This window comes from Toxotes jaculatrix, chromosome 12, assembly GCF_017976425.1.
Source record: "Toxotes jaculatrix isolate fToxJac2 chromosome 12, fToxJac2.pri, whole genome shotgun sequence".
Classification (NCBI taxonomy): Eukaryota; Metazoa; Chordata; class Actinopteri; family Toxotidae; genus Toxotes; species Toxotes jaculatrix.
In genome coordinates, this window is record NC_054405.1 from 17,138,285 (window position 1) to 17,154,841 (window position 16,557).

Consider the following 16,557-nt stretch of genomic DNA (forward strand, 5'->3'; position numbering starts at 1 on the left):
CAGTATAAATCAACTTGAAAATGTTCTTTTGTCTTTTCTGTAGAAAGCTCAAGGTATTTATTTACAAGAATAATATGCTCCAATTGATGATTAATAATATACTATCTGATATATACACATTTATTTAAACATGTCCTTTTGGGATATGGTTCCAAATTTGAGTTCAATTCATCTATAGAAAAATTTACAATGCCAATCATCAGTTTTCTAATAGAACTCAGAATCTGTCTGGATTCCTTTGCATGTGTGTGTATTTTTTTTTTTTAACTTAGTTACAAAATCAACAAATTTTTTAAAGAGAAAAATACATTAAAAACAATAAAGATGAGAAGAATTTTGTTGATATAATCACCAGAACTACCAAACAACTCATAACAAAACAAAATAATTTACTTACTATGTGCAGTTTTCAATACCTAGCTCAACACAGTGTGAAAATTATTCATTTTGATGAGTCACACGTAAACACAAGTGAGGTGAAAGCCCGAGGTTCACACTGAACTGGACTGTACTGTAAGTTAAAACTGTGCACATTGTTCAAAGTTTACATGTCAGTTGTTTGGCAGTGTTTGTGAAAATGAGTATCATTTTTAAAATAGTCATAACTGTTACATAATTTCTTTAAAAATATGTAAATGTTTTTAATCTCATCAATATTTGCAATACCAATTAAACATACTTTTTTTTTATAATACTGTAATTATATATGTATGTATGCTCAGTTGAGGTGAATTAAACACAAAAGCACAAATTAAATAAAACAATTCAGTGAGAAAAGAGAAAGTGATCTAAAACAGAATATCAGTTACTACTGTACAGAGCATGCAGTGCGACATAACTGTAGGTGGCTACATTTTAACTAAATAATTGGAATATTAATGTTTAAGTTTTCACTCACACCTCCACAATCAAAAGAATGGCATACCAGGAGAAATGATCCCTTTGTGTTAGATCTTTGTGGTTTTCAAAGGAGAAAAAGGCTCCACTTACTAGTTCTCATTTTTTCTGTGTGATTCCCGAAAGATGTCTGGAGTTACCCTCGCTTTAACGATGTTCATGTTGGCACAATTTCATATATGAGCCTTTGTCATTCACAGCAACTCTAACCGACTTTTTTATGTCAGCTCCTTCAAATTGAATTCCAAGTCATACTTTACATTTAACTCCTTGATGAATGATTTAGTACTTAAACTGAGAAGAGCCTTTGACACCACAGTTCATTCATACAGACAGTGTGGCAAATCTGTGGGGAGAAGGATATGACACTCTTGTGTATTGCAGCCCTAGTTGTATTTTTACATTTTAACCTTGTCGTAACTTAAACATGAAGTGTAATCATAGTCATATCAATAAAGTTCCTCTTAAGACAGCTCCCATAAGCACCAGGTATTAGAAGAACTATGGTACAGCCTATATGGCTTTTAAGAACTTTTGTGCAAAATCTTTTATAAAATCTACCTTGTGTACATACAGTCAAAAGCACAGTATCATTAATAAATAATCTGCAACTATAATCTCTAAATTTATTTTGGATTTACGGCTATGTCCTTTATGATCATCAACCCATTTTTAATTCTGGAAACAATACATAACTTATTGGTTTTAAACCTATAATAATAATAATTATAACAATCTGGCTAGGGAGGCAGATACAGTATACGAACACTAGAAATAAAAAGAAAAATTATCTGCACAAAAAAATCTATTAAATTTATGGTGTCAACACCTGATATTTGATGATTTTTGTGCTTTTTATCCATTCTTGCCTTTCTGTGGACAAATACAGTTGTTTTAGCTTTACCGTCTTCTTCTTGAACCATGAAAGAATTATCATAGCTGATAAAGGAGTTGTGAAGAATTTTTTGTAAAATATGAATCCATGAAAGTGAGAATAGAGCACTGACAGAGGAATTTTGTCGGTCATATTTTCTCTATAATAAATGCTATATAGTCTATATTTACATTTACAGTTGCTTAAAGATTAGAATAGTTTCTCCAGATACAGTCCTTCCCAAAGACATACATTCCATGTAAATGTGCTTTGGGATAAAATCCAATATTTATAATTATAACAATATATAAGTAAAGCCAATTTGGCTAAAGACAAATATATTTTGATATATTTTGATATATTTGATATTTTCCTTCTTACATAATTTTCTCACTCTTTTTTTTGTCTTTACTTTCTTTGAATAGTTTGACACATTGGACAAAACACAATAATGACAAATTGGCTGTGTTAGTTTCATGTTTCTTTACACTATCACATTTTTGATCTTCAACAGGCTTCTTGGGTGCAATCTGAATTAAAACCCATAAGTTTTAGAATGATTTTAGTTGATAGTACTTAAAGCCACCTTATTAAGATGGTTTATGAACAGAGAAAAATGTTTAGAAGTAAATGATACAGTGCTTCAAATATATTAAAGTACAAAAAAGGTTCATCTGAAATTTCTTTCACATCACATCCTATTGTAGGCCCTTATAATATTAGTATGAAATTAATTCTAGTAGTAATAGATTTTGTTTCTTTGACATATTTTAATCTTAGAAAACCGTGTTGACTTGAAACTAACATCAGCACTTTTACGTAGTGTCAGTGAAGCTAAACGGTTATTTTAAACTATTCTGTCAACTCGTTAATTTGTATCTAACCGATATGATATTTTGGCAATGAACTATGTAAATTGTAAATCTAACATAATATAACATAAAAAATATGAAAACAAACATTTAAAAAAATGACAAAAATACACAGTTCACAAAATATGTAAAATTTCAAACAATTACTCAGGAACAGGCACCTTATATGTTTGTAATCTCTCTTCTATAAGGTTTTCATGTGTTAGCCAGCAAATGTGGTATTCCAAGATATGATGAATCCAGTCCTGAATATAGTAATTCAGTCCAGTGTTACAAGATCACATAAAAATGAAACAAACCAGATACAAACAAGAGATGAGCAACATATTTTGCTGTTTGTTCTTGCCCTCACTGATGTTCTTTTTTCTTTTTAATTGACATAGTAAAGCCAGTAAACGATGTTGAAGAAGGAAAAGACAGTTGGGAAGATCATCCTCGACCATTTGTCAATAGAGTTTACATCAGTCAGGTCTGGGATGGTGATCTTTAGCTGTGAGGCACGCCTCCGTAGTCGGCTCTTCTTTTGAGTCATGTGGCGCTCCAGCGCATTTCGGCCAAAGTTGTGCCTGGCCAACCCTGCTTTGCGGTACTGTAAAGTTGAGCTGTCATACGTCAGCATTGTATTTCGTGGGTCATTGAGACCCAAAGCCAGCTCTGTAACGCCCATGTCATTCTTGATGTCCAAGGTGCCCAAAAGGATGTTTTCATGTGGGTCCATCTGTTTAAGGGGAAGACTCAAGTTTGTTTAGTGTATCAAAATGACACAACAGCATGATCACATTTTCTCTACTAAAAAAAAAAGCCAAAAAGATATTACACTTTTTTTAAATCGGATTATGCAGCACCTTATTCTTTTGATCCCCGAGTCCAATTGCTGCGTCATCCACGAAGATTGGTTCCCACATCGAGTCATGACCATCAAGATCTCTTTGTTTCATTCTTGCATACAGAGTATCATCTCTGCCAACCACATTCCCCACCAGCCACTGAAAGCAAACCATGGTTATTTGAGCAACTGAAAAATCGTGGAAAGAGGCTGCATTTGTGTAGGCAGCCATGAGTTGGAAATACTGTACAATTTATGGAATAATTAAATCCTTCTGTTCACACGTACCTGCAAATACTTGAGGTCATGAACGTGAATAAATCATCCTCTTATCAGTGGATTTAATTCAGATGTCAAATGTTACTTTCATTTGCCTTCACTTGATGCCACAAGATATTAATGCAACCAGGTTTCCATTTTTTTTTCATTGGTTTTAGTGAGTGTTTTATATTCAACAAATACGAGCATGTCCATTTGCAGCATTGTCCATTTGGTTTATTTCAGTGAGAGCACAAAATGGGAAGGCAAATGCAACTCTTTCTACCATGACCAAGAGCCAAGTGGCTCAGAGATCTTCTTTCCGTCTGTTTCAGCTGGCAACATGTCGTATTTGGATTTCAAATGGGGATAGTACAAGCTTATTAGGCTGGCTTCACTTGGCACAGTGAAGGCAGGAAACATTAGGTCATCCCACCATTTGAAGTGGTGACATTTCTTTTCTTTACTAGTAATTATTCTGAGCTCCCTAGACAGCTTTATGAATAATTAAATCAAAATTTCACTGCAAACTCAAGAAAATATGTGATTCTGGAACAAAAAAAAAAGACTTTCATCATCTGGGAGTCTTCATCTAGAGTATGTGCTTGCTTCATCATATGCATATTTTCTTTATATATATGTGGAGGCATTTTTCTGAAAAATATTTGTGGAAAATAAAAAATAAAATGCAGGTTGACAAACTACAGAGACAAGATGCGGCATTCTTACCTTGTTTGGATCCATCCTCATCTTTTCATTGTTGGCTGTAGCTGTCTTCTCAGCCGCCTTTTTCTGACGCTGAGGGCCCCGTCCAAAGAAAATGTAGTTTACCAGCGCATACTCCAGCAGAGCCAGGAAGACAAATACGAAACAGCCCATGAGGTACATGTCTATGGCCTTGACATAGGGGATTTTGGGGAGGGTTTCTCTCAGGTGGGTGTTAATGGTAGTCATGGTGAGCACCGTGGTAATACCTAATAGAGAAAGACCATATTCATTACATCATAGAACAACAGAAATCAAGAATGTCAAAAGTAAATAAATAAATAAAAGCACTCATAACTTTTCATTTAATTAAAAAAATAGCACCAATCACATTAAACCATTACTTACTGTACTATTCTGACTGAATGTGTGACAGTTTTAATCCTCCTGACTGCAAGACATCTTTGTGATCAACTTGATACCACATCTGTGCTTGATTAAGCCTGTCAGGATCAATGAAACCGAGGGGCTTACCCCCATGGCTTCAAACCATGCACTGGTAGACAAGGTAAAAGACATGCACCTGAAGCGGTGCGGCAATTTGAAATTCAAATGTCAACCTTGGTCTTGTTCATTAGCGGAGAACTCCTACTGAGAAAAGTTGTAGACAGTTTTCTAAAGCCTCACCCACGAAGGTGTGGGGATAGTTACTGTCAGATTGACTTTGCATATCAATGTGTTGAGGTTGTGCTTCTTATAAGTGACACGTTAACTCTTACTAGTAGTAATTTCATTTCATATTTTTGCTGTTTTTAGCGAAGCACTCGATCTTGGATATAGTGCGCTTACAATGAGTGTGTGTCTCTGGCATTATCTATATGCATGAATTATAGATGTCATGAGAAGCTTGATTCTAAAGCTTAAATGTGATTTTCCATACATGATTAAATAATTGTTTTCTCAGCTCCTATAGTGCTCACGAATCCTCCCACACGAACCTGTACATTCTACGATGGAAGCACACACACAGAGATTATTTAAGGCAATTTCTACTGAGCATCTCAGTAAACAATTACTAAATTATTATACAGCTGTCACAAAGCTGTCAGGTGACCACTGCTCAAAATAGGATTCAGGAAATTCTCCCAAGCTGTTGATGCAAGAGCTTAACAATGACAACAAAGGATTGCTGCAGCGCTGTGGCCATGTGATGCAGCCATTACAGGTCCACTTTAATGCCCAAAACCAGGTCAGAGTAAAGTGGTTCCTGAATCTAGCATAGACTGGGGGGTGACTGAATATTTCCCAACTCTGCTGACCTGCCTCCATTATGGAGCATTACCTTTTTTTTTCATTAAATCCCATGCATGCCTTCCCCCTGGATCACTAAATGCAGCTCAGTCGTCAATCAGCGAAATTGCCTTGTCGACTAAAGCAAGGGATGGGTAGAAGGATGGATGAAACTGGGTGGATGGAATTGGGTGAAAAGAAGACAGAGAGCTTCAGATAGACACGGAGTAAGTTAGAAGCTCTGTACAAATCTCACAGGCTACACAAGGTTTACATAATTGAAAATGACAGGAGGGACTCGTGACTTCCAGAAAAGCACAAGCTCTCAATCAGAGTGGAAACAAATCAACCTGGTCATCCATCATAATACATCTGTGAGCTAAAGCCACACTCACTGTACTGGGATGGAAATGTGACCCTGTTAACACCCACAGTGATTATTAAAGAAGTAAAACAGTGAAGTTGTCAAACAGTGCAGTACTATTCAGTTTTCTTTAAGGGCTGAATAAGGTTCAGGTCTGGAATTAATAAAGATACAAGACAGTAATTAATGAATGATGAAATCATGAATAAATTAAATATGAAGAACTGCGTAGAATTAAGTCCAAACTACGTCTGACTTAATGTGACATATGTTGTCTTTTTTTTTTTTTTTACTCCAAGATTTCTTCAGCATGTCTCTATTTGCCCTTCAAATGAATGATGTGAATGTAATGAAGAGAAACTGGGACAACAATTATATAGAGCTTTCCCTTGGATTTCCCTTATCATTGTATTTCAGCATAAAAGCAATATTCTTTTAAGTGTCCGCCCCTGTTATTGTGTCCTGCCCATCTATCTAAATTTGTTTTACAGGCCTCACCTAGTGCCACTCTGGCAGCAGAGGCGTCATAGTTGATCCAGAAGGAGACCCAGGAGAGGATGGTGATAAGGATAGAAGGCATGTATGTCTGCAGGATGAAGTACCCAATGTTTCTCTTCAGCTTAAAACTCAGGGACAGACGAGGGTAAGCACCTGCCAAGAGGGGATGGGGAAAGAAAAAGTGAAAGCAGAGGCAGTGTTAGGTTACACATTTTCACAGTGTTTGCCACAGATGCTAGGTCTCAGGGACCTGATATTTTCTGATTGACAGTTTAGCTTGGTAAATGACTAAAGCGATTGATAATTAACATTGTTTCTGATTAGCTTTTTTGTGGAGTGACCAATCTATAAGTCTACAAGCTTCTTCTGTTAGCACTCCAGTCTTGTGAAATGTCTGAAATGTCGACTTCAATACTGTAAAAGATTCTAACATGCAATAAGAGTGTGGGCTATTCTAGCCCATCCTGAGTATAGTCCCTCATTCCTGGATTGTCTATTGCAGCAGCACTCAGTAAAAAGCCATATTTGTTATCTCCACTGAACTGAAGAACTTGCCAGAATTTCCCGTTGTCCATTGCTGGTGTCTACGAACAGTATTGGAAGAGGTTTGATGGTTTGTTTGTTGAAAGTCCCCTTTTTTGCTTATAAAATAAATAAGCCCACAGCAGGGTTTTGGTAAGAGCAAACTGTATCAGGGAAAACATTTTTCTTCTCAGGGAACTGGCTGTATTGCATAACCAAATTACAACTGGAAGGGGGAATGCATCACAAGAGGAGTTAGAATACAGTGCAATATACAGTTTATTTGAGAGTCACAGGAGAAAGACGAGGAAGGAGGATTAAGTCTTTTAAATGAAAGCACCAACAATCCACTAGTCTCAGCTCCTCTTGGAATGCCACCACTTAGATCTTCTATTTCTGTTAGCTCATGTTAGCACGAGCCACCCAGAGAATCACTCAGTGAATTATTTCTTTATGAAGTGAGGAAACAGCTTGGGTAGAAAATGACAGAATGGAGCGACCATGGCGAATATTTATTATTCATAAGGGCAACAATGACATTGCCTATCCTTGGAGTGAAACATGACACTTATATTGGATAAATGCAGACACTTGTGCTGATGTTTGCATTTCTTAGTGACCCCCGGTTCGTCTCTCCATATCTCTATAGACACCACGTTAAAAGGGAATCCCCCATCTACCATTTCTTTGCATTAGGTAATAAAATCATGAACACTGCAGGGGACGTACTTGGGTTGACTTATCTGCGTACATATTAGTGGTACACAAACACACATACACATGCATACAAACATTGTGCATTCATCAGTAAGCATTATGTTTTTAATAGGGTTGTGTGGAATGTGTGTACCCCTGCAGACAAACAAGCTCTCATTGGTTGAGTCTCTGCGTTCTTACTGTATTAATGTTTTGCTCTTATTCAATACAGTAGCGACCCCCGAAACTGTATTCAGCAGAAACACTGTGCCGCTCACAATTGCTTGCTTGCATGACAAATTCATGAATATGAAAATGCCGTAGAAATTAATATTTCACTGCATCAGACAGCATTCTTTTTGTTTATTGCTCTTAAATAAATCATGGTGTCTTTTGTCTCCCAGGACAGCACTTCATTCAAAGGTTTGTATCTGTCTTCATACATTTACATAACATTTTGCATTTCTGGATCAATAAGTTCAGTGGAATGAGTCAATATGTATGAACTGCCATAATCCCTTCCTTGCAGCAACATAATGAATAATATGCAATATTCCAAAGTGCAATATTCCAAAGTGCCAGAATATAATTACAATTTTTTAATGGAATTAAAGGTATCAACAGTTACGTGTGTGTTTAAAAACTGAACATACATGCTTCAACATGATATTTATTTTAGTGATAATAATATTAGAATAAATAATATTGTACTGCTGTTGCTGTTTTTCTGTTCATCCTTTACATTTAATGAACATAGGTCACTTGTCTCTTTATTGACTGGAATGATTCATGCATTTCAACCTGTTCGGTACATTACCAGTGGAGAAGACGACATTCTTGGAAATGAGCTTATGATCCACAATGGAGAACTGGGGAAGTTCTATCTTGTCCACCCCTGTCACGGCATTGTCTCCTCCTCGCCAGTAGAACTCTATGTCATCTGTAGTGTAACCATCTGAGACAGAATACAGGAATTACAGAGGATTGTTAATGGTCTGTATTGCATATATGTCCATAAGCATACCCCATCTGGACCTCGTACAGTACAGTTAATTAATCACTTAGCATGATTAGGTTTGCATATGTCACCTTGTTACATTTTGCTGACAGTTATCTACAAGGAAAGGATGACTCTCATATACTCGATATATACTAAATACAGCCGTACAGTATGTTTGACTTGGGTGGTGTCAAATTAATTTATTCCACTATTACTCTGAATAGAGGAAAGGCATGAGCTACATCGGACTAGACTGATGAGAGTTAATGAATGTCAGTGGACCATGGCATCTAATTGCCATGACACTGTCAAGTAGCAACTACGTCATAATTATTCTGTTAATGTGGGTGATTCAAAAGTCTTTTTTTTTTTGTGCTTTGCCACTTTTTCAAATACCAGCATGAATTTTGTCACCTAATATTATTATTTTATATTTCAAATGATCCACTTGTGTGCTCTTCACTCTTTTTGACCTCACTTGTAACAGTTCAGCTTGGAATAACCTCTGAAACACTCAAATGGTGCATACTGAATTCTGTTAACCGATTTGTGTTTAACCTTGATTCATGAGCACTCACACAGCGACACACACTGAGCTGCCCAGTGCAATCACAGTGGGTGACTGAGAAGCTCCGCAAGAGTTGAATGCCTTGTTCAAAGGTATCTCTGCATCCACTTTTGAGGAGAACCTTGAGCAAGGCACATGCTTATGTCGTGGTACTGTGTTCTTGACAGTAACTGAATTATGAAAAGGCCCGTTACAATTATAAATTATGAAATGTACTTAAACATACGACCTTCCATATAGTAACTGGTAAAACCCTTTACATGTGTGACTAAATATATATGAGTCAACTTTATTATGTTTTGCCCCCTGAGCAAATAAATCATTAATAAGAATGATTAAATAACCAGGCTTGCCCTCCATTTTACCCACTAAAACCCAATAAAACCCTACAAAGGGACAAGAAGCAAGTCCATTAATATTAATCTCAACCAAAGGCCATGAAACTTGGCTCTTGCATAATCAACTGCCTACTGTCTGCTCTGGTGCAGTTGTCATGTCTGCTGACTTCAGGGCATAAGAGCGCTGGTCTCAGAGAGAGGACAGGAAGGAGACGAGGAGAGACTGGAGACAGCTGGGGTTAGTGCACTTTTTTAGAGGGGTGGCTCGCCATTAAAACCCTGCAACAATTAAATTAAAACAGCAATTTGCCAAGTAGTAATAATAAAATATTCAGAATTATGACCATGTGAACTGCTGTGCATGTGTCTAAACTGCTCTTCAAATAATATTTAACTTGTTTTTAGGCAGACCTCTGCTGTGGTTTGAACATCATGGTTTCCAGCATGATAATAAATCACGGTAAGCAGTAACAAAGCCCTGCAAAGCAATATGTAGAGCAGACAATCTTGTTTTAAAACATAGATGGCATTATTAATTTTCCATGCCTGCATTCTTTACGGCTACAAAATGGTTGAGAAGTGACAGAAAAGCTTTTAAAGTGCAACACAGTTAGAATGCTTTATTTTGTACATAGCAAGCTAGCAGTGCTAGATTATCTAGGGAGTCTGACAGCTCCTCACGATGGGTGTATCGAAGTGTGAACATGCTCCTCAGTGAAGGAGGAGGCCAAGGCTTGCAATACACTTTCCTGCCTCAAGACAAACAACTGACAAACAACATCATAAAACTGATGAAAACGTTCAGTCTCTCTCAACGTGCATGTGGAGCATTCCATTTTAGATAACAGCAGGAAATGGATTAAACAACAATCGTGAATGTTTTTCAGCATCTCAACATGCAACTTAATAATCATCTGTAACGGGTGAAATACTTGTTACGACTGCATGTTCGCTGCAATGCGGGTTTGCATGCATGGTTTTTTTTTTTGGTTTGCCTGAGTGATTATTGTCATGTCATTTGATTGCATGTATGGAAGTTGACTTCTTTTTTGCATTAGTCTGCATGACCATTACTTTGTCAAATGATGATGATGGGAGGGTTTAGCAACTGGAAAGTGAATTAACATGTTTGATTTGCATGAGTATGTGTAGGATGTGTGTGTGTGTGGGTGTGTGTGTGGGATGGCAGTGATGACGGTGCCGGGCGGGATGATGAATAAAAGCATGTTTGACATAGCAATTTAGAGGGAACTCCCACGCTGTTTCATTGATTGGTGCATAAAATATAGACCGTTATGTCACAGCTCCTTTCTCCTCTCCTCTTCCGGTCTTGTCTTATTTGCTCCCCCACTCTTCTTCTCTAACTTGTTCTGTTTTTATCTCCCTTTCTCCCACCACTTTTTTTCCATTTGATTACACTCCTCTCCTTCTCTCCCCTCGGTTATTTCTCTGTCATAACTACTATTATGTGTCCATCTATCTTTCTCTCTACCTTCCCTCTTTTCCTCCTTCCCCCATACCCCTGTTCTCCTTAATTAATACTTGTGTGACCTATTTAGTTGCTCTGAATTATTAAAGCAGACTCTTCAGTGACTCGTCTGACTATTCTTGTTCCTCTTGGCGAAAGTGGAGTTTGGTGCTCATTGTGTTCAATTAAGCTCCATTTTTTTTCTCTCAAAAAATGGTGGTATGCAATAGTCATACCACATAACCATCATCACCTTGTATAAGAAGTAATCAATAAAATCTCAAAATGTAGTTCAAAGCCAATAAGCAGCCAAAGAAGGAATGGCAAAATGAAATCATTGTGTTCTCTCAGTTCCAGTAAAAAGCCTGGCAGCTGCATTTTGAATAAACTGCAGCCGATTAAGTGCTTCTCTGCTAAGTGTAAGAGTAGAAGGAAATTCTATTAGTCAAGATGGGATGAAATAAAGGCAGGTCAGGTCAGGGGCAGACAGAAATAACTTAATTTTAGATACATTTCCTAAGTGATAAACCCGAGACAGAATAACCTCTTCTACTTGATGTTCAAACTTTAAATCTGAGTGTTGAGTCCCAGAGGATCTTCCCCAGAGAATGAAAATTCGTTTTATTGTGACCCCCTGATCTTTCCTCTTGTGCAGCCAGTCGAGCCACATTTACATTTGTACACAAGTGATTACATTTACAACAATCCTTCCCCCTAGAAGGTGAATCCTTTGCATTTTGTACACCCCATAGGCTTTGCTTTGATAACATTTCACACTAAAATGTCAGTATTTCACATATCTCAGGATCTACAGTGCAAATTCATGATCACATAAAACCATTTGATCTTAAAGACCCCGTGGCCTTTCTTGAGGCACAAGGACAGACTTTGCATTTTAAGAACAGCCCAGACAAGCAAAATCATCAGTTCCAGTGCAGAGAAGTGAATGTGTCTGTGCAAAAAGTATTTTTGACAGTCCAGCTACCCAGTCCACTTAACTCCATTGTTTCTATGTTATTGAGACTGACTTTGCAATTTTGCCAGAAAAATTAACTTATTATGTCAGTGTTTGGCACAAATAGATCGCCCTGATAACCATCCTGTATGAAATTAAGTAAAAGGAGTGAAGACAGTGAAAGTGAGAAAACAATCAAAGAAAAAACACATTATCTGCAATATATCACAGATCCAAGAGTTAGTTAACAAAGCATATCTATTAACTATGATTTGATGGAACGAGAAAAAGAGAACTAGCTCTTTGATTCCTCAGTGGCATGAGATGCAAACTCAAACATTCAGTAAAAAAAAAAGAAATGGGGGAAAAAAATGTACGGATGTGACAATATGTATTTTACGCCAGCACAAAGGCTTCTCCCATGGATTCCAAAGTCTGGGAGCGTTGGCAGGACAAAAATAAATGAAATTGTTCATGATAGCATCAGAGGAGATAGCAATACAATACTAAAGCTATTTAACTGGGACTCTGGCATATCTCCCTGACCAAATCTGACTCCGGGCCTTTTTATCAAGCTTATGAAATAATGTCTCAGTTGATTTGTTTTAATGGGCAAGGAAGGATTTTGGAGGGAGATAAAAACACTGGCTTTGATATTGCTCTTGGCAAAACATAATCAGGGATAATAAAGTTTTTTTTCCTATTATTATTATTTTGAAATGGTGCTCTGAAACGTCATATACCTGTAATAAAACTTTGGGAATAGCACACAGTTTTTAACATGTAATAAACACCTTTGTCATTGTGGCATACACTATAAAGGGCACTAAAAACAATGTTCACAAAACAAGTCAGAGAACAGCACCTTATAATCAAAAGATGCCACGACACACAAGAACATCCTCACACACACATACACACAAATGGGCACATCAAATAAACCCCCCTGAACAACTGCCTGTCTCTAATTCTCCCCTGCGAGCTGAGAAGGCTACTCCACTCTTAAATATGTCTCAGATCAATTTTTGATTCCATGCATTTCAAAGCGACTTTAATGTTATTCCTGGTGTCCAATTAAAAATGTCTTCAAATTTTTGCGGTATGTAGCAAGCCGCAGCTGACTGCATGCCTGGACAGAGATGGAACATCTAAAGATAAGATAAATAAATAAGCCATGCAAGCCCAAGTGTAGAAACCATTCACACCCCAGAGGATGTGTAAAGCTTCTAAAAATGGGCTCTGATGGACAGAGATAGCGAGACAGAGACAGAGAGTGGAAGTGGATCTGTCCATATGACTTGGATCGCTGGTGCAGAAAATATAACCATTATCTGGTAAAGATGCTGTAATGAAATGATAGTTTCATTGTGAGTGCACAGCAACTGTGTGAAATAACAATTCTCTCCTCTCTCAGATACACAAATAAACACACTTAGTTTTAATGCATTTGTGCGGATGTTGATGTGTATTGTTGACTGCACGTTTGTCTTAATTTGTGTTTGAGTTACCGTTCTCTCTCAGTGTTTTTTCAAAGCAGCTTCACATATATTCCCCATTTTACTGTATAGTCACACAAATGCTAAAGCTAAAGCAGCTAATCAGGGCAAAAAGGGCTCTGTGTAGTATTCAATGTTTCATGGCACCGTACTCTAGTTATAATTTATTGAAAAGGTGCACAGCTGCTGTACTTGTGAAGTCAGTGTTAAATGTTACATCTTTTACTAGAATCTGCTTCATGTGAAGGTAGAACTACTGCACAGCAACGTATATACTGTACATCTGTACGCTGTAAACTGCATTACTGTAACAGTGACCCAGAACATCAGGGGTTTAACCCTCATAAATAATGCAGGGAATGGTATTTCCTTGCATTGAGGTAAAATCTTGTGTAGCCTACTACACCAGTTGAAGTCCTGAATTACGCATGAATTAGAGAGATGCTGAGCAAGTAACAACAATACAAATGCGGGATGACAGGGCTTTGCTTGCAAGGTTATAGACCCAACCCTTATCCACCACTGGTGAATGTGAGGCTGAGATACTGTGGCATTAAAGCCAAGTTTACCTTGCCTCATAAGAAAAACAAGCCTCAACTACAGTATTTTCTTGTTATGAAGTCCTTGGAGTTGTAACAGCATGACAGATAATAGTACAGTCTGATGAACAAGGAAATGTTTTCTTTATCCTTTATCACATAATGTATTCATATCCAGAGAATAGTACCTATCATGTGTATCATGTTCAGAAATAAGGCAACACAGACCACTGGGTTGAATTATTTGAATGCTTTGAATCAGTGGCTCACCCTGTGGTTACCTGAGCAAGTGGTAGGTTCCAGCTGGGTAAGGCTGAGAAGATGAACTGCATGTGACTAATCAGTGGTGGGGAAGTACTAAATGCCACCATTTTTTTTTTTTTTTTTTTTTACAGATTCTTTCTTCCTTGGTTTTCCAGTGCCAATCAACATTTACTGCTCCTTAAATTTTTTCTGGCCCTACACACTGATTGTCATTTTCATCTAAAATTACCCATATGAACATTCTTTGAACTGTTTATATGACCATATTACGACCTACTGTTTCTATAATAAAGGTCTGGTTAGCTTCGGGTAGCCAGAATTACCTTAAACCCATAAACAAATACATTTGATGCTGTTTTCTCCAGGCTCAGTACAGCTGTAATTTCCAGTGAGAAGTGAGGCCTGAGAAGTGTTTGTAGTATTTCTTGAAGTACCTTTCATTCCATACGTGACAAAAATGTGTAAGTTGGAGAGTAAGAAGCATTTCAAAATGCTGAGTTTTTTTGTGCATGGTAACTTGATAATTATAGCTTTCTTGTAGGACTGAAAACAATATGGTGGCTCCATCCTTCTTTGCATTAAATAAGCATGCTGATACAGCGACTACTGTACAGAAACGACTTGTTATTGAGTGATTAAAAGTTGCTAATTAATCCAGGGTCAGCAATTTAACTATTGCCTATAATGATTAGAAAAGGTCAGCATGAAGGGATAAAAGCTCGATTCATAAACGGACGTTCTTGGATATTATATTCAACCTGTCTAAGCCTATTAAAGCACAGGCATCAGTCAGCGGCTCAATACTGGAGATATTAGGAGACATTAGAGAAATCAATCTCATTGGAAACAAGCCAAAAGATGGGCAAAGAGTTGAGTATGAAATTATGACACTGGCAAATGTGTGAAAGAAGAGAAGGGAGAGAGCAGACAAAGAGAGACAGAGAGCAAAGAGGGACAGAAGCACAAGTGGAGAGCAGGATAGAGAAAAAAAACCCTCAGGGATTCAGAAAAGAGAAAGAGCACAGCTGCATGAAAATCAACCATCTAACGCAATGAGTGGAGTCATTGAAGGCAACAGTAGATCTACAGTAGCTCAAACCAGCAGAGATCCCCTTCATACTGTTGCTCCATGACCCCTTTAACTCTCAGGGTTCAGATGAAATAAAAGAGGGAATGTGTATGTGTGTGTGTGTGTGTGTGTGTGTATGTGTGTGTGTGTATTTGTATTCTGCTGGGCACATCACATTTTCAAGTGTCTATGTTGCGTCCACATATACACACACGGACACCCACATCTATGCATGCGTGCACGGACCCACACAGCCACAGCTGCTACTCCCCAGTCAGTGTGTTTTAAACTTGGTGGGAAAAAGCCTGTCACCAAATTAAAAGAGAAGGATGTGTGCTTGGGGTGCTGAGCTGTGTTGTGAAGCACACTCATCTGTAAACAGCCAATGTCCCTCTCTGTCTCCCCCTCACTTGCCCACCGTCATTCCCTGAATTATGTTCAAACAAGTAGTTTAAATGGACACATCTTACCAGAAGCATAACAGATTCCCAATTAGGTTTGATTAAGGCATTTTTGCTGGTTGTTCCCCTTGGTAAGAGAAACTGTAGATGACAAGCAAGCAGTATAGTAGTGTCAGCGTGAAGGTCATCCTCAGAACAATAGCATGAGCACACCGCTGCTTCAATACTTTCCTATTTTCTCCCTGGTTTGTCTCTTTATGTGCAGAATTGTTGGAAGAAGCTCTTTTTTCTTCTTATAGACAAGAAGGCTAAAATGTTGTTTTTCCACACAGAAAATGTCAGTTTTATTTTCTTTTTTTGGCAGAGTACTTCTTTGTAGTAGTTCTCTGATGAGTAACCTAAAAACATTTTTAACAAAATGAAAAAAAAAGGATCCATTTAAAATTGTTGTGTTGATGACACCACAGCTACAGTTTTGTGGTAGTTCTCAGAATAGAAATGACACTGAACAATTCAGAAAGATTTAAATATTTGAAATATTGGCTGTAAACATATCATTTGTGTTCTGCCATATATATCTTTTAGATTGGATTTCTTATGTTTCTGACACCGTCCACCATGCCTGTATCCCTACACAACCAAACCGGGAAAACAAAG

At 37.5% G+C, this 16,557-nt stretch overlaps 1 protein-coding gene across 1 annotated transcript in view; it reads right to left on the minus strand.

Annotated features, from left to right (window-relative positions):
- Positions 1–3,013: 3,013 nt before the first annotated feature.
- Positions 3,014–16,557, minus strand: part of LOC121190552 (gamma-aminobutyric acid receptor subunit beta-2) — a 50,130-nt gene continuing 36,586 nt past the window's right edge. Inside the window, exons 6-10 of the mRNA XM_041051373.1 lie at positions 8,620–8,757; positions 6,585–6,737; positions 4,457–4,701; positions 3,489–3,629; positions 3,014–3,361 (exon numbers count right to left, since the gene is read on the minus strand). Coding sequence (XP_040907307.1) covers positions 3,014–3,361; positions 3,489–3,629; positions 4,457–4,701; positions 6,585–6,737; positions 8,620–8,757 — 1,025 coding nt within the window. The remainder of the gene's footprint in view (positions 3,362–3,488; positions 3,630–4,456; positions 4,702–6,584; positions 6,738–8,619; positions 8,758–16,557) is intronic.